At 53.6% G+C, this 25585-nt stretch overlaps 9 protein-coding genes across 9 annotated transcripts in view; 5 read left to right on the plus strand and 4 right to left on the minus strand.

The window, feature by feature from the left end:
- Positions 1–1188, minus strand: part of PUNSTDRAFT_125629 (Arginase/deacetylase) — a gene marked incomplete at its 5' end in the record, with an annotated part of 3280 nt that extends 2092 nt beyond the window's left edge. The window contains 5 exons of the mRNA XM_007382542.1: positions 155–578; positions 754–871; positions 928–988; positions 1045–1105; positions 1155–1188. Of these exons, the coding sequence (XP_007382604.1) occupies positions 155–578; positions 754–871; positions 928–988; positions 1045–1105; positions 1155–1188 (698 nt within the window). The remainder of the gene's footprint in view (positions 1–154; positions 579–753; positions 872–927; positions 989–1044; positions 1106–1154) is intronic.
- Positions 1189–1349: 161 nt separating this feature from the next.
- On the plus strand, positions 1350–4510 carry PUNSTDRAFT_101105 (coatomer beta' subunit). Its single transcript, XM_007382543.1, has 9 exons — positions 1350–1511; positions 1562–1945; positions 1998–2483; positions 2530–3215; positions 3269–3376; positions 3428–3636; positions 3690–4104; positions 4151–4323; positions 4380–4510. Exons 1-9 carry the CDS (start codon positions 1494–1496, stop codon positions 4421–4423), a joined length of 2523 nt encoding a protein of 840 aa, XP_007382605.1. The 5' UTR covers positions 1350–1493; the 3' UTR covers positions 4424–4510.
- A 246-nt stretch (positions 4511–4756) lies between these two features.
- On the plus strand, positions 4757–11603 carry PUNSTDRAFT_101108 (chitin synthase; the record flags this gene model as incomplete). Its single annotated transcript, XM_007382544.1, has 13 exons — positions 4757–5121; positions 5176–8217; positions 8267–8592; positions 8645–8999; positions 9049–9268; positions 9317–9439; positions 9499–9948; positions 10004–10027; positions 10079–10168; positions 10224–10288; positions 10338–10504; positions 10557–11229; positions 11284–11603. 13 exons carry the CDS (start codon positions 4757–4759, stop codon positions 11384–11386), a joined length of 6003 nt encoding a protein of 2000 aa, XP_007382606.1. The 3' UTR covers positions 11387–11603.
- Positions 11604–11694: 91 nt separating this feature from the next.
- Positions 11695–13152, plus strand: PUNSTDRAFT_119880 (uncharacterized protein). The gene is made up of 3 exons (XM_007382545.1): positions 11695–11837; positions 11889–12179; positions 12240–13152. Exons 1-3 carry the CDS (start codon positions 11769–11771, stop codon positions 12876–12878), a joined length of 999 nt encoding a protein of 332 aa, XP_007382607.1. The 5' UTR covers positions 11695–11768; the 3' UTR covers positions 12879–13152.
- Positions 13153–13885: 733 nt separating this feature from the next.
- PUNSTDRAFT_142940 (uncharacterized protein) lies at positions 13886–15863 on the minus strand (the record flags this gene model as incomplete). Its single annotated transcript, XM_007382546.1, has 9 exons — positions 13886–14002; positions 14054–14114; positions 14171–14314; positions 14860–14979; positions 15036–15046; positions 15108–15241; positions 15301–15363; positions 15458–15751; positions 15815–15863. The coding sequence occupies 9 exons, from the start codon at positions 15861–15863 to the stop codon at positions 13886–13888; spliced, it is 993 nt and encodes a 330-aa protein (XP_007382608.1).
- Positions 15864–16284: 421 nt separating this feature from the next.
- On the minus strand, positions 16285–19006 carry PUNSTDRAFT_112855 (alcohol oxidase-like protein; the record flags this gene model as incomplete). The annotated part of the gene is made up of 16 exons (XM_007382547.1): positions 16285–16365; positions 16414–16445; positions 16502–16592; positions 16648–16667; positions 16724–16947; positions 17004–17092; positions 17146–17206; positions 17266–17409; positions 17461–17509; positions 17572–17661; positions 17709–17879; positions 17968–18094; positions 18248–18381; positions 18436–18484; positions 18538–18893; positions 18961–19006. The coding sequence occupies 16 exons, from the start codon at positions 19004–19006 to the stop codon at positions 16285–16287; spliced, it is 1764 nt and encodes a 587-aa protein (XP_007382609.1).
- A 1244-nt stretch (positions 19007–20250) lies between these two features.
- On the plus strand, positions 20251–22009 carry PUNSTDRAFT_133149 (uncharacterized protein; the record flags this gene model as incomplete). The annotated part of the gene is made up of 13 exons (XM_007382548.1): positions 20251–20273; positions 20325–20417; positions 20475–20581; positions 20648–20680; positions 20733–20744; positions 20800–20813; positions 21215–21251; positions 21306–21401; positions 21461–21528; positions 21586–21596; positions 21654–21783; positions 21840–21884; positions 21941–22009. The coding sequence occupies 13 exons, from the start codon at positions 20251–20253 to the stop codon at positions 22007–22009; spliced, it is 738 nt and encodes a 245-aa protein (XP_007382610.1).
- Positions 22010–22658: 649 nt separating this feature from the next.
- On the plus strand, positions 22659–23892 carry PUNSTDRAFT_133150 (uncharacterized protein; the record flags this gene model as incomplete). The annotated part of the gene is made up of 2 exons (XM_007382549.1): positions 22659–23317; positions 23367–23892. The coding sequence occupies 2 exons, from the start codon at positions 22659–22661 to the stop codon at positions 23890–23892; spliced, it is 1185 nt and encodes a 394-aa protein (XP_007382611.1).
- A 400-nt stretch (positions 23893–24292) lies between these two features.
- PUNSTDRAFT_64302 (uncharacterized protein) lies at positions 24293–25562 on the minus strand (the record flags this gene model as incomplete). Its single annotated transcript, XM_007382550.1, has 6 exons — positions 24293–24514; positions 24581–24781; positions 24845–25122; positions 25179–25241; positions 25299–25391; positions 25433–25562. The coding sequence occupies 6 exons, from the start codon at positions 25560–25562 to the stop codon at positions 24293–24295; spliced, it is 987 nt and encodes a 328-aa protein (XP_007382612.1).
- Positions 25563–25585: the final 23 nt, after the last annotated feature.

The following is a 25585-nucleotide window of genomic DNA, read 5'->3' on the forward strand; positions in this document are numbered from 1 at the left end:
TGCGCGTGCCACGTTCTTGACCGTGTAGCCGCCACCGCCAAGGAGGATGAGGGGAATGTTTTGCTTGCGCATGAATTGCACGCAGTTGGCGTGACCTTGCATGGAGAGGTTGAAACAGCCAAGCCTGTCTCCGGAAAGGGAGTCGGCTCCGCACTGTAGGACAACGGCGCCAGGGCGGTATACTTCGAGAATTTTGGTGATGATTGGCTCAAAGATGCGTTGGAACGACTCGTCCGTGAGGCCATCCTTGAGAGGTATGTTAACAGCGTATCCGAAGCCTTTGCCACGTCCCCTGTCTGCCTGTGTGCCTGTGCCGGGGAAGTATTCGCCGTATTTATGGAAGCTGCAAGTCATGACGCGGTCCGTTGTGTAGAACGCCTCCTCCACGCCATCGCCGTGATGGCAGTCGATGTCGATGTAAAGGACGCGAGGGTATACGCGAAGCAAATCGAGAATCGCGAGAACGATATCATTGATGTAACAGAAACCGGAGGCTTCACGTTTTTTGGCATGATGGAGGCCACCGGCCCAGTTGATAGCGATGTCGGCAGCGTTGGAGGTCAGCGTGTCGGCGGCGGCTGTGGCACAGGCGGTGAGAAAACGGACGGTACGATACGAGGGTAGTTACCGAGTGAACCACCGGCAGATATAGAGCAGAATTCGAAGATGCCTTCAAATGCAGGGTTGTCTTCTCCTACAAGGACTGCCAGACATGAGGGAGGGGCTATGCCGACGGACCGGTTGGGCACGTACAACGAGTACCACCGTAGCTAAGACTTGACGCCGTTTCAGGTGTAACCCTGCTAAGAAAGTGAACGTATTCGTCGGTATGAAATTTAGTCATTTGCTCTGGGGTGCTTCGAGGTGGTTTCTTCAAGTGGGGGTTTAAGTGAACGTCAGCGACGAAGAAGTGAGCGATGTACACACGACAACGTGCATCTTGGGCAGCATGTCGTACGCTGTTATAAGCTCGTGGGCCATTCGTATTCTGACCTCCCCAGTGAGTACATTTGAAGGCAAAGACGGTGCATGACCATTGATTACCTGTGCGGTTTCATCGGATGATGAAAGGGCCAAAAAGTGTACGCGTAGGAGCCAACATCGGCTGATCGTAGTTCAGCTCAGAGACATAAAAGAGAGGCCATACAACGTACGATCGTAGAAATATTGCACTCTGCGTTTTGACATGTTGGTGAACTCGCAGCCTCGGACAAAGGGATTGGCAACGAGGAAGGTCGGGGTTCACTGTTATGTTCAGGGTGCCCCAGAATTCAATGCTCACGTGCCTTTATCAGTGGCCCTACCATAGACGTGGGCTCTCTACACCGCCTGACGCTCGCATATACAACGCCTCATCCGACGTGGTCCTCGGGCGCGCCTCTAGACAATCAACGTGGTACCATCCGCGCAGTCTGGAATACATCTGAATATAAAAGCTCGCCATACGTCTACGCCACGCCTAACGACGGAACGCCCCATCGCTTGACGCTGCCATGTTGCTGGACGTAAAGGTGCACATCAGCGTTATCGGAGATAATTCGAGCCTCTGACGAGGAGTTAGCGAAAATTGTTTTCGCGCTCGGATCGCGTCAAAGGAGTTGACTTCCATCCTACCGAGCCGTGGCTGCTCACCGGGCTGTACAATGGTACCGTCAACATCTACAACCGCGAGACGGGTGCCCTCCTCAAGACCTTCGAGGTTTCCGAGGTGCCAGTACGATGTGTTCGTTTCATCGCGCGCAAAAACTGGTTTGTGGCCGGCTCGGACGACTTTCAGCTGCGTGTCTTCAACTACAACACGCACGAGAAGGTTCACGCCTTCGAAGCCCACCCAGATTACATCCGATGCTTGACCGTGCATCCGACCGCGAGCATTGTGCTCACTGGTAGCGATGACATGACGATCAAAGCCTGGGACTGGGAAAAGAACTGGAAATGCGTGCAGGTGTGCTCCTTCTGGACACAAATAATATGTTTTCGCCTCTAAACTCCTACAGGTCTACGAAGGCCACACTCACTATATCATGAACATCGCCGTCAATCCGAAGGACGGGAACACATTTGCCTCCTCTTGTTTAGACCGCACTGTGAAGATGTGGTCTCTCGGCTCTCCTCACGCCAACTTTACTATGGAGGCGCACGAGAAGGGCACCAACTTCGTGGAGTTCTATCCTGGCGCTGACAAGCCTTACCTCGTCACCACGGGTGATGACAAAACCATCAAAATCTGGGACTATTTGTCCAAGAGCTGCGTACAGACCATGGCCAGTCACACGCACAACGTGTCCTTTGCGGTGTTCCATCCCAATTTACCGATCATCGTTAGCGGGAGCGAAGATGGCACAGTTAAAATATGGAACAGCGGCACATACAGATTGGAGAACACACTCAGCTATGGCTTGGAGCGGGCGTGGTGCGTCGCATTGCGCAAGGATGCGAACGAGGTGGCGGTAGGCTTTGACGAGGGTGTAGTGGTCATCAAGGTACGCGTGTTCTTCATTCTCCATATCATATACTGACGACCCGCAGCTCGGCAGGGACGAGCCGACCTACAGCATGGACCCATCGGGAAAGCTGATCTATACCCGCAACCAGGAAGTCCTCTTGGCCAATCTCGCTACTTTGTCAGAGGACGCCGCTCCAGAGGGTTCTCGCGTGCCTATATCGGCCAAAGAACTGGGATCAACGGAGCTGTTCGCTGCCCAGATCCTGCATTCCCCCAACGGTCGCTTCGTCGCTGTTGTTGGCGATGGCGAGTACATAGTGTACACGGCACTCGCTTGGCGGAATAAATCGTTTGGCACCGGCAGCGGATTCGCATGGGCGGGGGATAGCAATACGTACGCGGTTCTCGAGGGGAAAACCAAGATCCGGATGTACAAAAACTTCAAGGAACGTGCGGGTGCCGGGATGAAAGGTGCCGGTAGCTGGAGTATTGAGGGCATATATGGCGGACCCTTGCTGGCGGCACGCGGCCCGGGTTTCGTGATGTTTTGGGATTGGGAGAGCGGAGAGGTAGTAAGGCGGATCGACGTCGATGCACGGGGAGTGTATTGGAGCACGAGCGGAACTTTGGTGACGATTACGACGGAAGATGGCTTTTTCGTTCTGCGCTTTGACAGGGAAGCATATGATAATGCTGTCTCCGGAGGAGCGGACGTCGGCGACGAGGGTGTAGAAGAGGCATTCGATGTCGTGGCAGAGATTTCCGAGAGGCAAGTATTTTTTCCAGGAGGATAGAGCCGCTCATCCTGAATGAACTTGATAGTGTCAAGACAGCAAAATGGATCGGAGATTGCTTCATTTACACAACAGGAGGAAACCGACTCAACTACGTCGTTGGGACGGAATCGGACAGTATAACACAATTCGATGCGTGAGTTCACGACTTATTTCCGGTCGATCGTTCCTCATCAAGTTCATCCAGCCCTATGTATCTGCTCGGATACATCCCTGCTCACAACCGAGTCTATGTAGCGGACAAGAACATGAACGTCTACGGCTTCATGCTGTCTCTTAGCCTGGTCGAGTACCAGACAGCAGTCCTTCGAGGCGATATGGATGCTGCTGCCGAGATATTGCCCCAGATTCCGAAGGAGCAGCGCAATCGCGTTGCGCGTTTTCTTGAAAGCAGAGGTGCGAGAGCGCTTTTTCCGTCTCGCACATGGTCACTAAACCAGAGCTTGTAGGTCACAAACAGCTTGCTCTTGAGGTTACGACCGACCCAGACCACAAGTTTGATCTTTCACTACAGCTTGACGATCTGGATTCCGCGATCGCGATCACGCGTACAGTCCCCGAACAAGAAGCTGAACTCAAGTGGAAGCAGCTCGGAGACCGCGCCTTGACAATCTGGCGATTTGATCTCGCAAAAGAGTGCTTCGAGAAAGCGAATGACCTAGGCGCGCTCATGCTGCTGTACCTTTCAATCGGCGATCGCGCAGGTTTGACAAAGCTAGCCAAGAAGGCAGAGGAAAAGGGCGAGAATAACCTTGCGTTTGCGACTCTATTCCAATTGGGCGATGCGAAAGCATGCACGGAGCTCCTTATAAAAACCGGCCGGCAACCCGAGGCTGCGTTATTTGCCCGGACATATGCCCCCAGGTTAGTGATACGTCTCTGCGTATGAATGTATCTCATGCCGTTATAGTCAAGCTGCAGCGGCGACAGACGCATGGAAATCCGAGCTCAAATCCAAGAATCGTTCAAAGATAGCCGCGAGCATCGCGTCGCCGGCCGAGAACGAGGATATCTTTGAGGAGGGATGGGCAGATGCACTATCTCGGGAGGAGGCGATTCATGCAAAGACCAATGGAACGTCAGGTATGCGCCAGCCATTCTCGTGGCCGTGTGAGTCTTGTTCTCACCGCTGCGTTTAGACGTCATCTCCGAAGCCGCAGCATCGTCAGGCGAGGAGGCATGAACGAGGAGGCCGCGATCTGTATTCACTGGCTTGATGCCGCAAATGTTCCCTTCAGTAGCGTTTTGTAGAGTGTAATGGATTTTATTGCTGGACAAATGTGGTCGGTGCTTGAGCAATTTTTGTGAGACGGACGAGAATCCCCGGGCGGCAAGACGAAAGTAGCGGCCTTCGCGTGGGCGTGGCTGACGCACAACTCGGGGCTGGGCTCCGCCACATTCACATTCACATTCACCCATTGGCAACCACTGCCTTGCTCACCGCCCTCTTCGTTGGCGGCGACGCTGCCCGCCCTCTCCCTTAGCTCCCCTCCTTGTGTGAGCCGCTAGCCAAGACATGGCTTCATCGTTGACAACGTCGCCGGCCGTGCGTAGCGGCGAACTTACCGACCTCGTATCGACATCTGCCTCCGCGACCGTCTACCCCACTGACGACTCAATACTTACCGTCCTTCAAGCCCGATTCCGGTCCGACCAGCCCTACAGTAGAATATCGACCTCTAATTACGTCGTTGTCAACCCCTACAAGGCGCTCGCCAACACGAACGACGTCAGCGCCCGCGAGTATGAAGAACGCTGCTACAAGGACACCAATTTGCAGCTGCCGGGCACGCCGTCGGTTCAGCCTCATATGTATGAACTGGCGGCACGTATATATCTGCTGATGAGGAGAAGAAACGAGTCGCAGTCGGTGGTATTCAGGTGCGACACGTTACTGCATTCCGTTGTGATTGTTGCTGAGTCTCAAATTTCCAGAGGTATCACTGGTTCTGGAAAATCGTCAAGCTCTCGGCTGGTCGTTGAGCAGATCCTCCGCATGTCCGCCCATTCTAAGCGCGAAATCAAGCTCGCCGAACAGGTGAAGGCCCTTACGACGCTCCTCGACTCGTTCGGTAACGCGAAGACACTCATTAACCCCAACGCGTCCCGCCATGGCCGCTACTTGGAGCTCCACTTCAACGAGCGCGGCCGCATTGGCTCAGCCAAGGTGCTGACATACGGCCTCGACAAGTCGCGCCTAAACCGCTTGACGCACGAGGAGCGGACGTACCATGTCTTCTACCAGTTTCTTGCAGGGGCCACTGCTGAAGAACGCGATCACTTCAATCTAGAAGATCCGTCCGATTACGCCCTCCTTGCGTCCTCGGGATGCTACCGTTTGCCGGGTGGCCCCTTCAGCGACGATTCCGTCGCGATGGATGAGCTCCGTGCGTCGATGAAGACACTTGGCTTCAAGCCAAAGCACATCTCCGCTATCTTCACTGTCCTTGTCGCCATCCTTCTCCTCGGGAACATCGAGTTCGCGGATGGTGACGCCCGCGATGTCTCAGCCTACGTCGTCAACACCCCTATCCTTGAACAGGTTGCGCTCTTGCTCGGCGTCCCTTCCGAAGAGCTTGCGCAGATCCTCACCAACAAGACTAGTTACGTTCGCAAGGAGCTATATACAGTCTTGCTCAACGCTGAGCAGAGCGCGGCACAGCGGGACTCACTTGTCCGCGACCTTTATGCTATCCTCTTTGCATTCGTCGTGGAGACTGCCAATCACCGCATCGCTCCTGGTCCTCAAGATCTGCCGCCGTCCGCCCAGCTCGTCCTCTTGGATCAGCCTGGTTTCCAGAGTCGCGCTCCGACCGGCACCAACTCCATGGCCCTTACGGGAGCTGCTCCACTCATCTCTGCCTATGGGCAGAACGGCTTCGACGAATTCTGCATCAACTTCCAGGATGAACTGCTGCACTCGTACGTGCTTCGGCAGACGTTCGATGACTCGGTTGGTTACAATGGGCTGATCACGGGCGACGGTGTGACGCTCCCCGACGTGAAGACGATGGACAACGGCGCATGCGTCGAGCTATTGCGTGGCATTCAACTCAGCGAAAAGGTGGTAAAAAAACCGGCCGGCGTGCTGGGTGTCATGAACAAGGCATCGTCGTCCTTCAGGTCCGGAAAAAGTGGTGATAAGAAGGACGAGGAGATGATGCAGACGCTCGTGTCACAGTTCGGCGTCCACGCGTCGTTCGTGGCGAGTCCGAGCATGGCCGGCGCATCGGAAAGAAACCTGTTCGGCATCAATCATTACGCCGGCGGCTGTTCTTACGATGTGTCCGGGTTCATCGAGAAGGACACGGATATCCTCGATCCCGCGTTTGTGTCCCTGCTCAGGACCTCGTCCGAAGGCTTCATCGTCAAGCTCTTTTCCGGGCCGAGTATGGCCGCGGAGAAGCACTATAAAGATGAGAGCATCATCGTTCAGGCTCAGGTCTCTTCCCGCCCTCTTCGTCAACCCACCCCCCTCCGCTCTCGTGAAGGCCAATTACTGGCCGATGACCACTCTATCCTTGATCCCACCAAGGTTTACCCCGTTACCACCCAATTGAACTACAACATCTCCGAGCTCCTCCGCATCCTGGATAACACACGCTCATGGACGGTGTCTTGCATACGCCCGAACGATTCAGGATCGCCGAATTCATTTGACAAGCGCCGCGTCAAGTCACAAATTCGCTCTCTTCTTCTTCCTGACATCGTTGCCCGGCGTCGAGTGGAGTATACCGTCGAGTTCGAGCAAACTGCGTTTTGCGATCGTTATGTGCCGACAATGCGTGGCTCCGAGGGAGAGCGCATTCGACAATGCGCGCAGGCGAACGGCTGGCATGAGGGCAGAGATTATGTCCTTGGTCATCGTCTGATCTGTTTGGCTTACCCCGCGTGGAAGATGGTGGAGGATGTTGTCAGGGCAGCGGAGAAGGAGAATCGCACTGCGTCGATGGACGGGGCCGAAGAAGATGACATTGGTCCCGACGATGCCACCGAGAACACTCATCTGAACGCGCCTAGCTTGGTACACAATCCGTTCGCGTCTAGCGCCGACAATCTCGTGTCTCAGCATCAGACCGGTGGCTCATATAGTCCTTCCATGCAAGGTGGCTACGGCGGAGGCGGACTATCGACTCCTATCACGCCCGGTGCACATCACTACGACGATCCTGAGGGCAGCGCATGGGACTCCGAATGGGGCGATAAGAAGGATCGGGGTGCAGGAGAAGGCGCTACTCCACCTGATATACCCCACATGTCGAAGGAAGGTAATGGTCTCATCGTCAACCAGGCCCCGAATGCCGTAGAGGCTGTTCCGTCAAGCCGATCGCGCAGGATGTGGCTATGGGTAGTACGGGGGTGCACGTGGTGGATACCGACCTTCCTGCTCAGCGCTGTAGGGAGGATGAAGCGTCCGGACATACGCCTGGCATGGCGAGAAAAGGTCACGATTTGCCTGCTCATCTTTTTCATCAACGCTCTCGTCATCTTCTACATTATCGAATTTGGGCGCCTCCTTTGCCCGAACTTCAACAAGGCTTGGTCTGCCAACGAGGTCGCAGAGCACACGGACGACAATAATTACTGGGTCTCAATCCAGGGCTGGGTCTACGACGTCTCGGATTTCGTCCACGGCGATCATAGTGATATCAGCGGCGAGGCTAGCAATGGCGAAGACACGCTCGACGCGCTTGCGGGACAGGACCTGACGCAATACTTCCCAGTTCCGCTTTCTCTGGCCTGCCCAGGGCTTGTCGACGATCAGACCCTTACGTTGACAGTGAAGAACGACACCGTTACGATCACGCAGGCTGTGCATACTTCTGGTTCGTTACAGTCCGCCCAGAACACGAAATTGGACGATGCGGATTGGTACACTTCGAGGTTCCTTCCCAAAATCAAGCAGTTCCGCAAAGGTCCATTGGTTGTCACAAAGAAAAAGATAGCTGCTGAAGCCAACGACGACGATATTGCTAAGTGAGCGAGCTTCAACACCTTGTTGCTTCCTCTGACGGCTCTATTTCAGGGTCTGGGCGATATACAAGGACCAGATTTTTGATCTTACGGACTACGAGAACACAGTCACGATCAATTCCGCCTCCAGCACATACCAGTTCTTAGATTCCGATATCGTAGGTGTGTTCAAAGAGCGCGCTGGTCAGGACATCACGAAACCACTGGATGCCGTCCTCAAGACGAAGGATTCGAGCACCGTCCAGAAAAACATGGATTGCCTCAGTAACGCGTTCTACGTCGGCAAAGTCGATTTCCGCAAGAGTCCCAGATGCCAGGTCCAGAACTACTTCTTGTTAGCAGCCTCCGGCGTGCTCATGGCGTCCATGCTTGTTAAATGTGAGCGAACTGCGTAGACACGTGATGCGATGCTCACGCCGTTGGTTTCCAGTCTTGGCCGCTCTGCAGTTGTCCCCAAAGAGAAATCCCGAGCTTCAGGACAAGTTTGTTCTTTGTCAGATTCCTTGCTACACTGAGGGCGAGGAGTCATTGCGGCGGACGATTGATTCCTTGGCTGCCTTGAACTACGATGACAAGAGGAAGCTGTTATTCGTCATCTGCGATGGCAACATTATTGGTAGTGGCAACGACCGGACGACCCCGCGCATCGTTCTGGACATCCTCGGTGTCGATCCCAAGCTAGACCCCGAACCACTCCTGTTCAAATCCATCGGAGAAGGTTCCAAGGCGATCAACTACGGGAAGGTCTACTCTGGACTATATGAATTCGAGGGTCATGTCGTACCGTAAGCATTGGCTACTCGCGCCTTAGCAGTAGCTGACATATATGATCAGGTATATGGTAGTCGTCAAAGTCGGGAAACCTACCGAGCGATCGAAACCCGGTAATCGTGGCAAGCGCGATAGTCAAATTCTATTGATGCACTATCTCAATCGCGTGCATTTCGACTCTCCGATGTCACCGCTGGAGCTGGAGATCTATCATCAAATGCGCAACGTCATAGGGATTGACCCTGCATTCTACGAGTATATATTTACCGTGGATGCCGACACTGTAAGCGAGTGATTCAGTTCTACGGACTTCATCTTACTCTTCATTCAGACGGTCACGACGGAGTCCTTAAACCGATTGGTAGCCTCAGCAGCCGACGACTCGAGTATAATTGGTATTTGCGGAGAGACCCGTCTGGAGAACGAGGAGGGTTCATGGTGGACCATGATCCAGGTACGAGCCTGTTGTGTCATCAGGGGCGTCAGCCAGGCTGCTCACGTCAACATTGGTAGGTATACGAATACTACATCTCGCATAACCTCAGCAAGGCCTTCGAGAGTTTGTTCGGTTCGGTTACCTGTCTTCCCGGATGTTTTACCCTCTACCGCATCCGCACTGCTGACAAGGGTCGCCCTATCATCATCTCCAATCGCGTCATCGACGAATATTCGGAACCAAACGTTGATACGCTGCATAAGAAGAATCTGTTCTCGCTCGGCGAGGATCGTTTCTTGACAACCCTTCTTATGAAGCATTTCCCGACGTTCAAGACGAAGTTCATCCCGGATGCCATCGCTCGCACTGTGGCTCCGGAGTCCTGGCGCGTGCTGCTTTCTCAACGTCGGCGATGGATCAACTCGACCGTCCACAATCTGTGCGAACTGATCCTGCTGCCGGAATTGTTCGGATTCTGCTGCTTTTCCATGCGTTTCTTCGTGTTCCTTGACCTGCTCGGTACTTTGGTATGTTAGCATCCCTTTGGGAGGTCGTTGCGTGACTCATCACTGTCATCTGCAGATCTTGCCTGCTACAGTTGTCTACGTGAGTCTAGTCCCTGGATGCCGTCGCTCGCGCTGATTCCGCTCTACGCAGTTGATCTATCTCATCGTCGTCGTTGCTACCGGATCCGCGCCCCTTCCTATCATATCGATAGCCATGATAGCAGCTGTCTATGGTCTTCAGGTCGGTCGTCATGATATATCATGGAGCCCGATCGCAATCTCATGCTTTAATGCAGGCTCTGGTCTTCATATTGAGACGCGAGTTCATGCTCGTCGGGTGGATGGTTGTCTATATCCTCTCGTAGGTGTTTTGCTACTCGACCCACCATAATTGCATGACGCGTCCGCAGATATCCGGTCTACAGCTTCTTCCTACCGGTCTACTCCTTCTGGTGCATGGACGAATTCGGTTGGGGTAACACTCGCCTGGTCATTGGCGAGGGCAAGGACAAGAAAGTCGTGCTCAATGACGATGAGAAGTATGACGAGTCTATGATCCCTCTCAAGAAGTTCAGTGGTTAGTGTATAAGATTCAACCTCACTATGCTTTCTCTGACTCTGTGTTCCAGAGTACGAAGCCGAAACCTGGGAAACCGTATCGCACCGTTCGGGTGAATCGGGTTACAACTCTCGATCGCGTTCGCGTCCACCAGCGTCTCGGTCGCAATCGCCGTTACATCCGTCTTCTCAATCCGGCGACTATTACCGCGACACGAACCTCGTAGCACAGAAGACCGGCGTCTCCAATATGAGCGAGCGTCTGCGCAAGCAAGGGTCCAACAGCAACATGTCACAGTACGGAGCCGCCCAGCAAATGTACGGCGGAGTGCCGCAGCTTCCGTTCATGCCGTTCGCTAGCGGCCCCGGCTCTGCTGCTGGTTCTGACTATGGCGGACATCCGATGCATATGCCACCGATGGGCTTCCAGCACACTGGCGGTAGCATGTACGGCAGCATGTATGGGCCAGGGGCCCCGGCGATGTCGCAGTATGCTGGGAGCATGTATGGTGCTCCTCAGATGCCAGCGGTAGGCCAGTTCGGCGAGATGGGCGGATCCCAATCGGGTCTCGGAGCGCCAACGATGAGCATGAACCAAAGGCCGATGTCCACCTTCTCCATGGCGACGACAGTCAATCCGTTCGCCGGCGGACCGAGCATGAATCCTAACCCCACTGACGAAGAACTCTTCACCGCGCTCCGCAATTATCTCAGCACACAGGATCTCATGACTGTCACGAAAAAGTGCGTGTGGATCACGACGTCCTATGGAGTTCGCTTACTGACAAAGGGTTGTAGGACTGCGCGTGAGGCGATGACGGCCCGCTTCCCCAATGCGGATCTCTCGACTCGCAAGGACTTCTTGAATGAGTCAATCGACAAGATTCTCTCTGACGCGTGAACGTCCGCGCCAGGTGGACGTATGCACTCTCTTCCCGCATGTCAATGATTGGACAGTTGGACTTGGACGGTTCGGACTATCATTTGTTTCTTCATCACGTACGGACTTCTGCATTGGCATCTCACCCTCACCATACGTACACTATGCATATTTCTATTAGTGTCATTAGAATCCTTGATAGCATGGTCTCTCCAATGAACCGTCGAACAATTCTAATCAATAACGCTCCTTTCAATGCCGGGTGCTATAGCCGCACCGCCACGGGATATATCTTGTGCCGTCTATCAGGTGCGGGGCTGCGGGCGCTACTGTCCTGGCTATAAGTCGCCCGAGCGCCGAGAGGTAGGAGCTTGGCCTTCGACTCCCATCGCCAGTTGCATCCATGCCTGGCGCCGCCGTCTACGTCGCTGCCGTGGTCGGGACCGTTGCGGTTGCAGTTGCCTTCAAGGAGGTAAGATCACGCTCGGTCCTACAGCTGATAACGACTCAATGCGCCCCCTAGTTCGTGTACGAGCCTCACATCGCCCCAAGAATCGAGCAATGGGCCGAAGAATTCATCGCGAGGCGCAGAGCGGGCCGACGACGTGCTCTTGCCCCGCCCGTGCAAGCCCAGATGTCTGACGACGCCCCGAGGAACGGACCTGGACCAGTCAACAGTGGCTTCGACGACGACGACGACAATACTCCCCTATCCATCGAGCTTGAACGCTTGGTGAACACTGAGGTATCAGAATGGCGGCAGCAAGTCGGATCTTCGAATCTGAGGCGCAGACAACCGACCAGACTGGAGGAGGTGCGTTCCTTGCTCCCTGCGCATTATCTCCGTCATTGAAGCAGTGTCCTTGGGTTCCAGTCGAACGTTACGATTGCTCACCCTGTTATAAGTCCTACGCATGTTCTCTTTGACCACTCTGAGCCGTCGTCACCGGCATCCACCTTATCCATGAGGCAAAGAAGCCGCCTCGCCTCCCAGTCGTCTGCGAACGGTGCGCCACAGCCGTCACCGCCGATGGTGCAGATCAGGAATTCACCCGTGTTGCCGTCTCGCGGACCACCTACCCCCGTATCTCTGGCAGCCTCCTCTCTGACCATCAGCTCGGTATCGTCCCGTGCATCCTCACCCGAGTCGTGGGCATTCAACAGCGCGATATCGGCGTCAGGCGCGTACCACGCCGATGTTCAGCCCGCGCCTACGTCCCCCTTCTCGGATGTGCATGCCGTTCCGGTGCTGTCGCCCGTCTTCGGACATGTTGCACCGCTCCCGGCATCCGCCCCGGTGGTGGACGTGCACGTCCTTTCTCCGCGATCCGCCCACGTGCAGTCCGACTTTGACTTCCTATCCGCCTCCGACGACGAAATCATGTCTCTCGTCTCGAGCATGTCGCCCGACGCCAGCCTGCACGGAGATGATCTACAGGTCCTCTCCGATGAAACCGATGACGACGAGGCTGGCGACCTCTCTGGCTGGACGAGCGTCGGCCCACGGCGCTGACCGGCGAGGATCTCATCCATCGCCGGCTTCTCGCCGGCTTGTAGAGCTCATCGCATACCCGGCATTATTCTCAACTACAGTGGATTGTACATCGTTGTACACATTTAGTGATTGCCGCGGCTTGCGGTATCTCAGTCATTCTATCTCAGTCATTCTCTCTGTGTTCCCAGTCGAATCTCTAACCCTTCCCCAGTGTTTTCCCGCGACTCTCTCGGCCGTTGTACATTGTTATTTTGTACAAAATACTATTGGATGAACATTGATAGATCGTTTTTCTCACCGCGTGGAAGACGTGCGAGGAACCTGGCCATTTCGTACACGCTACGCTGTTTCAGACACCCTGGATTCCGAAATATCGTGCAACGATTACGGCCGCTTTCTCTCCGGTAACTAGAGTGGTGGAGTACGTGTTCTAACGATTATTGAGTTTGGCACTCACGCCCATTTCCCAAAGAGCGGGCACTCACAGCTCCAACGTTGCCGGGTGCAATCGACATATCTACGAGAAGTGCATGATATAGATAGGACACGTCGGTTAACGGACCAGTGCACATACCAGCTACCTTGAGACACTCCCTCTCATACACGTTGAGGTCCGCATCTACGACTCCTCCGTCTTTGCGTGGTTTCATCGCGCACGTACCCAGCTATATTACCACAGTGAACATCATGTAATCTGATTCCATGCCCATTCGTACCGAATGCCATGCTGTTGCGACTATCAGATACGTCAGAAAGATAATGATTATCGAGGTGGAAAGACGGCATGCCTGCTGCTCGGATGTATTTCTGGATGGCTTCCTCATCCTTTTCGTCATACACCAGATCTGGAGAGTCTATCGAAACTGGTGACCCAGTTTCAGAAGCCGCCACTGTGCTACCCTGCGGGTTGCGGATGACCCGGCAGGTATTCTCCGCGATACAATGGCATTCTCCTTGCAAACTCGCGAGGTCTCTTGTATAGAAAGTTCAGGAGCTCGGCTTCATCTTGGCTATTCTTACCGATATCAGCGTGGCGTTGAATAGGAAGATGAGGTTAACCAGCCTGCTACAGTAAAGTTAGGCGGAAAATCGACATCGTCCTTGGATGTGATATGGATATGTCCCCTGGACGAGGGATACTCCTATGCATGGGGGTCAATATGACCATCCTGGATCATAAAGCCACTACTCACGACCATATACCCCACAAAGAAATATTTCCGATGAGGAGAAGTACTCGGGTCCCCCACAAGCCTGCATCGAAAAATGGTCAGCAGGGTGAAAGCATTGTATGGTTGGGCACCACGTACATTGAGACCGCACCGAGCCAATATGCGGGCTTATCCTGGTGCTCATCCGTGGCAAAGAACTCATTCCATTGCTTCTTGAAAAAAGGGCCGAATTTATTTAGTTCCGCATCAGTCGCGCGCAGCTTGCCTCCGACATCGAGAGCACTAGGGACAGGATTAGTGAGCAAGATAATCATGCAGTCCACGATACGGGTCTTACTTATGCGCCATCAAGCCTTTCCCTTCTCTCTCCCATAAGGCATTCCCATTCTTACATTCAACTGGCAATGAGTCCGTTGGTGTGGAGTAGCTACATCGAGAATGCTCACTCTGATGGGTCGCTTCGAGCTATGCCATCCAGCGTCTCAGCTTCGTCGGAGGCCAGATACGGGACAAAGATAACTTGACGGACTACGGATGTCACGTCATGAAGTTGCATAATCACGTTCAACCACCAACCTTGGTAGTCAGTCCCACTCCTGGCAAATCCACGATCTGCTCCACTTCGATCAAGGACATCCTTGCGGCCGATTCTCGAACGTTCCAGAATCTGCGGCGACCTGAGGCGACGACGACGAGACGACTAGCGCGTGCAATTCGGACGGATTGACAACCTTCCGTCGCTCATGTGTACTTTACGCCGACGGCACGTTAGCCGCTTTTCACTATTTCAACCCATGGATCAATCTACAATAACGAATCGAACTCACTCGAACAGGACACGACGAACAAGACAGCCGGTTTCGATGGCTAGGTTCTTGTTGTGTGACTGATTATATAGGTAGTGATGAGGCACGTCCGAACGAGTGCCATTGTATTCGCTGATCCATCTGGCGGATGTGGTTGAAGTACGGTACTTGCACGAAGTGCAGTATAAGGATCTCACTTTTGCCATCGCTGCAGCGCTACAGCATGAGCGATGTTGAACAGAAAGATTCCCGCTGATCTAGTTGCTCACCCCGTAGCCATTGATCGCGTGGAGAGAATTGGGATCTTCGAGGGAATAGCGTTCCGGGTCGTACGCTGAGGCAACATCGAGAAATTGTGTTCCGACGTTGGTGAAGAGGCCGCCATACGAAACCTTCAAAGGACCTGATGGCGCGACGTGCTCAATATACAACCGCGAATTGGCTGGAGTTAATCACAATCACCTTCGTAGCCATGAGTGGGCCTGCCTTCCGCAACTTGATACGTTTCCGTCTGTAGCGGAAAACCTGGTTAGCGATAGCACCATGAACCTTTCCTCATCCGGATTATCTTGCGCAGAAGTGGCATTAGGTCATGCGAACCCACCCCTGATTCCCATACAGATTCTTCCAATCGTCGTATCCGAAGCACTCGCCCGAGTATACATCGTGAAATTGATGCTGAACCACCGGCCGAGACAGGCCGCAGAGGAGACGACCGCTTGACGGCCATCCCAATGCTCGCTCTTGTTGCCCACATAAAACTTGACAGTAGTGCTGGTTGGTAAAAGGTGGCGCGCTGGCTGCGTATGGAGCAATTGGTCCTTTGTGTGCGGACCGGCTTCTAGGACGAGGATCCGCAGGCTGGGGTCCGCCGTCGCCAGTCTCCCTGCAATCACCCTGGCGGCGGTTCCGCCTGAAATGGAAGATACAGAGAAACATCATTATATTGAATCGCTTGGAGACGACTCATGCTGACCTCCAACGATCATCACATCGCAATCGGATTTCGGACCCCCTGTAGCCATTTTGCAGGTCGTAGTAGTGAGTCCGGGTCGCAGAAGCTCCTGGCATTCTGTTCTGCTCTTATATACCTTAGTAATATGTGCTGCTGCGGACAATCAGACGTAGATATCGGAGAAGGTACTTCCTGGGGGCCTAAGACCATGGACATCCTACCGGGGATAATGCAGTCCTTGACGGCTTAACCGGTAAGTCAGTATAACGAGCGAATCAATTCGCGGCTGGAAGAATCCAGATATACCACATGGATCGGGTCCTTCAGTGACCATCACGCATGTCACACCGTTTTCGGTTCTGTGTCAAAAGCTGGTGTAGGACAACTTCGACAAATTCAACAACATCTTACATGAATATGCATCAGTAATGGGTACGCAGGCATTATGCGATGAGGTCTCGTACCAGACGCGGATATTCGGCTAGCAGAGTCTATACGCCCTCAATCCCCAGGTACTCAGCAATAATCAGCGCCGCCTTCTCTCCGATGACCAGCGCGGTGGAATAGGTGTTCTAGTGGCCATTGAGCTCCGAGACCGCAGAAAGTTTATAATAACTCACCGCTCCGACGTTGCCGGGAGCGATCGACATATCTGAAAGGGTTCAGCGTGCGTCTGAGAAACCCGTGGCCCTGTTCACGAGCACGTACCGGCCACTTTGAGGCATTCCGTCCCATACACGTTGAGCTCAGCGTCGACGACCCCTCCGTCCTCACGAGGTTTCATCGCACACGTCCCTAACTGTTGACACATAATATCAATGTCATGTTGTACTCTGTCCGCGCGGAAGCATTACCGAGTGCCATGCTGTCGCAACTACGAAGGCAAGGGCGTTAGGCTGAAAATACTACATGTGGGAGTATGAAAAACACCTGTCGCCCGGGTGTATTTCCGTATAGCGTCCTCGTCTCTTTCGTCGTACTGGATATCCGGAGCATCCATCGGGACAGGTGTTCCCGTGTCGGATACAGCGGCCTTGCTGCCTTCTGGAAATTGCGGATGCCCTTGAGGATGCTCTCCACGATACGATGGCATCCGCCTCGCGAATTCACGAGATTTTTTATAAAGGAAGTTTAAAAGGTCCAAGTCGTCTTGGCTGATGGGAATATCAGGTCAATTCGGGTCCGAAGTGCTGTGGAATGCAGTATTTACCTGCTACAGTATGCAGGGTCAAAGTCGGGTGCAGCATCGACACTGTCCTTCGACGTGATGTGGATATGCCCCATGGAAGAGGGATACTCCTACGCCGTGAATCGCTTCGGAGAATTATCCCAGAAGCCATGCTAGTACTCACAATGAAGTAACCGACAGAAAAATATTTCCTGTATGGGCTCTTACTCGGATCTCCAACCAACCTGTGGGAGCGTCATGGTCATAAGCAAAAACACCACTGCATTTCTGTGTGAATACATACAACGCAACCGCACCAATCCAATACGCGGGTTTGTCCTGATGGTCATCCGTGGCGAAGTATGCGTTCCACCGTTTCTCGAATGCTGGGCCAATCTCTTTCAACTCCGCCATGGTAGGGCGCAACTTGCCACCGGCGTCCAGTGCACTGATATGGCTCGGTCAGTATACCGACATGGTTCATGTGAACGGGACTTGCTTGTGCGCCATCAACCCTTTTCCGTCCTTCTCCCAAATAGTGTCCCACCCTGTAGGTGAAAGCACAATGAGACTCATAATGAGATATCTTATGCAATTGGGGAAATCATACTCTTGAGCTCTGCTTCATCACTTCGTACGATACCATCTAAGGTATCGCAGGTATCCGGCGCCAGATATGGGGCGAAAATGACCTGATGGTCTGCAAAACATGTGGGCGCCACCATTCACTAGCTTTAGATCACTGACCTTGATAAGCCATGCCTACTCCTGGTAAATCCACGATCTGTTCCACGTCAACCTTATCCAGCACATCCTTGCGACCAATGCCAGAACGTTCGAGAACTTGCGGGGATCCCATGGTGCCAGAGGATACGACGACGAGCCGGTTGGCGTGTGCGACTCGGACGAGTTTGCAGTCTTGGTTGGGGCGAACCCGGGGTGAATAGGTGTATTCAACACCTGTCGCACGCTTACCGCTACTCGAGAATCAGTTTCACGTCTTAACCTTGCGTCACGAGATCGGGAACGTACTCGAAAAGGACACGACGGACAAGGCACCCTGTCTCGATGACCAGGTTGTTGTTATGCGACTGATTGTACAAAAAGTGGTGAGGGACATCGGAGCGGGTCCCCTTGTCACCACTTATCCACCTTGCCAGAAGACGATTAACATACGGTTTCGAGCGTTATGAGGCAATGAATGCTCACTTTTGCCATCGCTGCAGGAGAATGGCAGCCCCATACATGAGCGAACCGCAATCAGACTGACGCGTTGACTGGCTCACCCCGTATCCATTGCCGACGGTAAGCGTGTTGAGATCTTCGAGAATGGGACGATTAGAGTCGTACGCAGATGCGACACAGAGAAACTCTTGTCCGATACTGGTGAACACTCCGCCGTACGAGACTTTTAAGGGGCCTGATGAGGCGTAAAGGTCAGCATTCGGATCATACGGAGACGCGGATGAAGCACCATCGTAGCCATGAGTAGGTTTGCCTTCAGCGACCTGGTAAGACTCCGTCTGAAACGGGAATGGTAAACGAGCAGCAGTAAAGTTCTCGGCATTAAGCCTACTTTACGCAACAGCGGGATTAGATCGTCCGATCCCCACCCGTGATTCCCATAGATAGACTTCCAATCATCGTAGTCCGAAGCACTCGCGCGAGTATACATCGCAAAGTTCACGCTCGATCCCCCGCCGAGGCAGGCACCGCAGGGCACCACCGGCTGTCGACCGTCGAGATGGTCGCTGGGACTGCCCGTATAAAACTTGACGGTCGTGCTAGTTGGAGCGAGGTGAGCGAGATAACGCGCCGGCTGCGTGTGGATCAGCTGGTCCTTCGTGTGTGGACCGGCTTCGAGAACGAGAATCCGCAGGTTTGGGTCCGCCGCCGCCAGCCTACCCGCAATCACTCCAGCGGCTGTCCCACCTGCGGGATGGGGGAAGGGGGAAGGGTCAGTCAGATTCGCTGGAGAAGCGAGAGTGCTGGCGATCACCTCCGACGATGATCACTTCATATTCAGAGCAAGGGTCTGTGGCCATCGTAGCAAACGCGGTCCAGAAGTAGATACCTAGCGGGTGCAGCCAAGTTGCTTACGCTCCCAGCGTAGGCTCTATCAGTTATTATATACTCATATGGCTCGCGTCCTCGTACTGCACGCCACGGGATGAAGATGAAGAGGCGTGTAGTTTCTCAGAGATATATGTCGCGGCGGCATCCTAGCGGGGATAGAGTTGCATAGCAGCCTGGACCGGGGACTCGGTATAGCGAGCAAGGAATGAACTGAGAAGGGGCACCTCATGCATGTGCTTCACGTGACAGGAAGAGGATTCGGCGTTGCACCTTTGGCGTGTCGCCCTCGTTGCAGGTCGCCGTCCTTCTTCCTTGCTGAGCCTGTCATCGCGCGGACGCCATGAATACCGATTCATGCTGAATCTCTCATAAGTACATAACTGGACAGCACGCTTATCGATCTCCACCGGGCACTCAGCACTGATACGGGAAGCGCCAATACAAGCGTTCTGTACTTAACCATGTTAGGGATGGGATGAGTCGTTCACAGAACTTCACACCTATTTCGCGTTATAAAATGCATTTCCTCTCTCGTGAAAGGGGCCGCGTCTTCGATACGTTGGGACCTTCTCTTCTGCTGGCAATTTGCGCATTTTTTCGATTTCAAGCATTCCTGATTATCTCGTCCAGCAAGGTGCTGTGCCCCGACCTGGTGAAATCCACCATCCAATCCACTTACGAGATCGAGGAGTCTTTAGAATATCCTCGCGCACACAGCTACATACAGTGCGCGTCACCTAAAAAGCGCACCTCACGGGCATGTATACTTACTGTTTGGTCCGGTTTGACCGATTTGTATATGAGCGATGATCGTTCACTCTGCCTTATTCGCAGACTCGAATCCTGCTCTGGGACAGCTGAGCTGCAGAAAGCTCTTAATACTCCATTTGCATCTCGGGGACTTGTCACTGGGCTTCTCAGACCCGCTGGGACGCCGGCAATTTCACCCTTCTATATCTGGATCGCCTTCACCGGCGGCGATCCGGACCATATATTCGTGAAGCGATCTCATACTGTCCCGGTCCTGTCATGACATCTTGGACGTTTCTGTGCAGAGCGACGCCCTTCCGTCGATTCGGATCACACGTCTTCCGCACATTATAATAGACCCGCCAGTCTCTCCGAGCGCAGGCCTCCTCTCCCGTCCCTCTGAGATCTGGTCCTTAGGCCGTTGCGACAACCCCTTGATTAGCCGCAAACGAATCGCCCTGGTATGAGTTCTCCGGCATCCATCGCGTAAGTAATATCCTGTGGTCATATCGATGCAGCTATTCGACGCCCATGTAGCCACGGCCCTGCGCTGGCGGGCACGTTCTGCAACGTCACATTATTCGGTATTCTATTGAGCCAGTCATTTTTCTACTTCACTACCTTTACGAAGTAAGTAACATCCACACTACATCCACTCAGTTTCAGTCAGCTGAAAATTGTTTGCAGGGACAAACTCGGAATCAAGCTGTTCGTCGCCGCCTTGCTTCTCGCGGATACGGTCAACTGTGCGTTTGACATGTGGTGGATTTACGACATACTGGTCAACCGTTTCGGTATGCATCTTCTCTGCGTCGGTTCTCGCGGCCCGTGCTCATGTTCCGTGCTCGGGTTCCATGCAGGTGATTTTGGAGCTTTGCAGAGAGGAAACTGGGGTGCGTTATCTGCATCGACGCTTTTCAATGTTTATTGATGTTGTCGTCAAAGTCTTCGCATCTGGTACGTCGCCAACGTATGTTTTCGTGCCATCGGTGTTTATGTTTCTCATTGATAGATCCCGCAATGGTTGTAAGTTAGGTTGGGAACTGTACGTCTCGCTGTAAAGGTTTATTGGTCGTCACAGGGCATCGTTGGTTCTATGTCACAACTGTTCTTTGCGTGGAGAATTAGGTGGGCTTTTCATAATATGATGAGATTTCACCACTTACTTCAAGGCGTTTGGGTTAGAGTTCTCGCGAAGCCTCGATTCTCATGGACTTCCATATGCATTGGAGCTCTCGCCTGCGTGTCAGCCCGTGAGTCCGATCTTCTGTGCTGATTTACACGCTCATAGACACCGTCGCCTAGTCTGTGGGATTGGCACCGCAATAGCCATCAGATACGTCCCTGAGTTCACACAATTCCAGCGATTCAGGGCGAGTATAAGTTCTGCGATGCGATTGGCCTGCTGCTCATGTTTCAATGTATAGGCTATCGTCATCGTGTGGCTCATAACCGCAGCAGTGTGTGCGTACATCATTACCCGCAATGACGGGATTTGCTACTTACCGACTCTTATAGGCGATACTGCTATCACGATATCGTTGAGTTTGTACTTGAGGCGGCACAAAACAGGGTTCGCGACTACAGATAGACTTGTCGACAGGATCATCAGGAGTGCGTTCTACGTGTTATTTTAAATACCCACCGCCGGAAGTTTGAAGCCTGCTATTCAGCAACCGTACAGAACGGTCTCATCACGGCCGTCTGGGCTATCACTGACCTGGTGGTCTACCTTTCAACGGTGATATTCCTCTCAACATGTTCAAAACTTGAATATTGACAACGTACATAACCTTAGCCTACCGGCCTGTAAGCTAGGTGCATGTACCACGCCGGCGCTGTTCTAACCATGACTGGCATTCACAGACATCTCGCCTTCAATTTTCCGCTCGGTAAACTGTACTCTTGCACGCTCATGTCAACGTTGAACTCGCGAGCCGGAGGAGGATATGAGCGTCCCCGCATGTTTCCGAACACGACAGATTCACCGGAGAAGGTGGGTTGCTCCCTCTTGCATTCACGGCTTGCCGATCCCTGACTGCCGTTCAATAGGCACATGCACTGACGTGCGGACGTCCCCGCATCACCAGCCCAGAGGTAGATAGTAGCCTAGTTGAACTCAGGCATCAAATGCTGATGTATATCCGTCTTAGGTGTTTGTTGACGTGGAGAGACACAAGGTCTCCGACATGGTGGGATCCGAGCAAGCGAGCCAGTGTTAAACAAGGCGGTTATTCATCATCGCCTAGACTCAGACTCTTCTTAATAGCCGCGAGCGTTCTTGTTCTCAGACATCGCATGTTATGAGTTAGAGAACCAATGCACGGCACATGTACGAAACGCCGCGACTGGCAGCATCAAGTGCTGACTCAGAACGCTGAGGTGACCATTGTAGGCTCAGCCCGGTAATGCACCCGCCATACTGCCACGACTATCAGTGGCCTGTGCAGGCCTGTGTGTATGGCTACCGGGAATCACTAGATGGCGTATGACTCCCGCGACGGCCAAGGATACCTTAGTTAATCCTATACACGGAGCTTGTATGACATCCGTTTGCTACTTCAGACATGCTTTCATGCACACGCATGGCGATGTTGCTGGCATTACATTCACGAACATTGATGGCATAAAAACGGATCAGTCGACGAAGAGCGAATTGAAGTGCGGAAGCATACCGTTGAGGCGTTCCCTGGACAGTGAATCATTCCGTGGTCATTGATCGTGCGATCGCGCCCTCCCATCTCCGGGATCACGTGCTCCCGGGAACTCTCAAGGCCGCGCCTCCGCCTGCCTCCGCCTCGTTCTTGGGCGGCAAGCTCTTCTCCACCAGACCAAACTTACACGTCACGACCGCCTTTACGACCATTAACGATGCCACTTGTATACCGCACATACTCGTTTGACTCTACCTCCTCAACCTCCGAGTCCTCGCCGTCGACCCCTGTCGACCTCGACGACACCATCGTCCTCTCGGATCTCGTCCGCACTGGCGAAGCCTCCAGGCTCCGACGACGAGGTGCCATACGAATGGACCACAACGGAACCGGCCTTGGAAGCACTCAGCGACATCAAGAATCTACCGAGATGCTTGACTGGGGATACGGCGACCCAGACGCGGAGGACGAGATTGACGGCGGGTACGACTGGCCGGAAAGGGAGCTGTTCGGAGAAGATGGGGGCGTGACACTCGGGATGGAGTATACTCTGTACTGCGGCACGGAGGAAGAAGCGAGCGACTCGGTCTCGGACTCGGAAGACGGCCCTTACGAACTGTCACCGCTGCCATGCTACCCACCACACCCCGCGCAGACGGTGCGACATCGACCGCGCCGCACTCGACGCACGGGATGCGGAGCCGTTATACATTCTAATGCGAGCCCTCGCCTCTCGTGTAGCGTGTGGGCAGCAAGAAGCCCTGCGTCTGAAGTGGTTGTGCCTCTCGACAAAGAGTACTTCGATGAAGGGACCGCTCGACAGCTCGTGCAGAGCTCGTGCGGCTGCTTGAGAGAAGGTGTTGGATGTGCTCAATGGTAAGCACTGTTGGTAACGGAAGCATCGTCTTACTAATTCGGTGTCTAGCGGCAACATCCTCGGCACACGCTACAAACCGTGCCAGGTCGCCACGAATGGCATATTTGCGCCTCCGTTGACGTCGTCAAGCGCTCCAATTTTACGCAGCCGAACGCATCATACGCCCACTTACATATACAGCTTCTTCTCCAGCAGCGTGTCGTCTCACCCAGAATTCCAGTTCGCTCCTCCCATCGCCGTCCACATCCAACGGCATTCAGAGCGCTACCCGGATTACGACTCCGAGTACCAGACGCCGACGGTCATCGCGCCGGACGCTCCCGATGACGACGGTCCGTGGTCAGCGTACATGCGTTCTCCTAGTCCATATTCCTATTCCTATTTCGTCGACCGGCCTCTGGCGAACTCGCCGTTACCGATAACTACGACTCTCGACAATGAGCACGCCGATCAGCCGGAGCCGCTCGGTCCTGCTGAAGATCGGCGAGCGGACGACGCGTCCCCCGGCGCTGAGCAGCATACTCCACTTGTCCCGTCTCCATCGGAACAGGACAAAACACCGCTCGACCGCTAGTTAGCTCATTGGCTCGCGCTCGCCTGCAGGATACCATCCTTCTTTGCTAAGACATGGACGCTCCCCTCCATATGCATACTTGATTCAATCTTTTGAGACGGCTGTAATATTGTACGCATTTATACTGGCATGTACATCATACATTTTTTTGTCACACACAACATATCTGCTTCATGGCTTCTTCAAGTTGGCAAATAACCATTGCAGGGCTACCATGTTATATTTCACTTTAACCAACACTCAGAGAAGAGAGATCGCGTAAGTGCGCAGCAGACGTAGGAGAATAAGTTATACATGGCGTAGGTGGTACAAATGGCCGTCACAAGAGCATTTATGAACCACATCAACAGACAGAACATCAACATACAGACATTAAATAACACTCAAATGAGGCTCGCCTTCACCGTACAAGTAGGACAGACGTGACTAACACGCCGACCAGGCCACCCAGTGTACCTGCTATGGTCCACTGCGTGTACTTGTCGAACGGCTGCTTGTACACACCAGAACCCGGAGCTGTCAACGTGAAACCACGGAAAGAGTACATCGTAACGCCTGTTATGAAAGCTGCGACGGCCCAGGCGAGGAATACGAGCGGAAGCGACATGACGATGCTCCGACGCTGATGTTGGGCGAAAATCGTCGATCATCAGCAATGAATCGACAGTAAGGAAGCGCAGAAACAGACCGTAAGCACTACAAGCCCTTCTCCAGCCATGTAATACTGCGCCGAGCGTTCTACGTCCGTCTTGTACCTGAAAAGGGCGATAACAGTTGATGCCATGCTCGCCGTAGAGCAGAGAATGGCAAGGAGCCCCGCGATTCTTGAAAGATCGTCCAGCCCGGGTAGCGAAATGAAAGTGACTGACGCACTCAGTATCATTGCGGCCTGGTAGTCGCCATCATTTGTTAAAAGGACGCCCAAACGAGTAATATCGCACGGCAAACATACCACCAGACAGGAAGTTCCAGCAACCACCATCGCCGGTCCCGGGCTCCGCAGGCTCATCACAGGCACCGATCCCATCGCGAACCCGCGCTCAAGATCGAATCTTGACTGATGAGAGCGGCCCATGAACAGGAAAGGGATTCCGAGGCACAGGAAGGACACTGCGATATCGAGGACAGCCCGTCGGAGGGGCACATGACGCTCCACGCGCTGCGGGCCGGGCTTGGGCACGTCTTTCGGTAACGCCCGGTTTGGGCGGAATGCCAGTTGACGCCATTGCGCTAGTGGAGCGATCATAGGATTAGTGTAGCACCGTTATATGGCCCGAGATACGTACCACCACGCAACAGGATTCGAGAGACGATACGCGTCTGCACGGCGGGTTGCAAAACAGAGGTGTCTACAAAGCAACAGTGATGATGACATCAACGATGCAACAAAAATCATATCTGCTCACTAGTCTGCTTCAACAGGCCCATGAGCTCTTGACACTCCTCCGGAGTGAAGGGAGGAGTCGCCAGACGGTTCGTGGGCAGCAAACAATCTATTCCTGAATGAGTTCTACGCTGAAGATGGCATTTTTCAACAAACCAGTGTATGCCCAAGTAAGGACGTCAAGTGCTTCGTCGCGCGCTGTAGGCGGCAAAGGGGCATGGGCAGGATGACCCTCCATGAACGACCAGAAGCGGTACTCTAAGTCGAGCTCTGCGAAGGATGGCATCAGCAGATGTAGCACAATGAAGT

Source organism: Punctularia strigosozonata (assembly GCF_000264995.1).
Source record: "Punctularia strigosozonata HHB-11173 SS5 unplaced genomic scaffold PUNSTscaffold_4, whole genome shotgun sequence".
NCBI classification, from domain to species: domain Eukaryota; kingdom Fungi; phylum Basidiomycota; class Agaricomycetes; order Corticiales; family Punctulariaceae; genus Punctularia; species Punctularia strigosozonata.

Coding starts and splice junctions, on each gene's coding strand:
- PUNSTDRAFT_101105 (XM_007382543.1), top strand. Junction 3,377..3,427: donor AGTATAACACAATTCGATGC/GTGAGTTCACGA, acceptor AAGTTCATCCAG/CCCTATGTATCTGCTCGGAT. Junction 4,324..4,379: donor AAAGACCAATGGAACGTCAG/GTATGCGCCAGC, acceptor CGCTGCGTTTAG/ACGTCATCTCCGAAGCCGCA.
- PUNSTDRAFT_119880 (XM_007382545.1), top strand. CDS start 11,769: ATGCCTGGCGCCGCCGTCTACGTCGCTGCCGTGGTCGGGACCGTTGCG. Junction 11,838..11,888: donor TTGCAGTTGCCTTCAAGGAG/GTAAGATCACGC, acceptor TGCGCCCCCTAG/TTCGTGTACGAGCCTCACAT. Junction 12,180..12,239: donor AACCGACCAGACTGGAGGAG/GTGCGTTCCTTG, acceptor CTTGGGTTCCAG/TCGAACGTTACGATTGCTCA.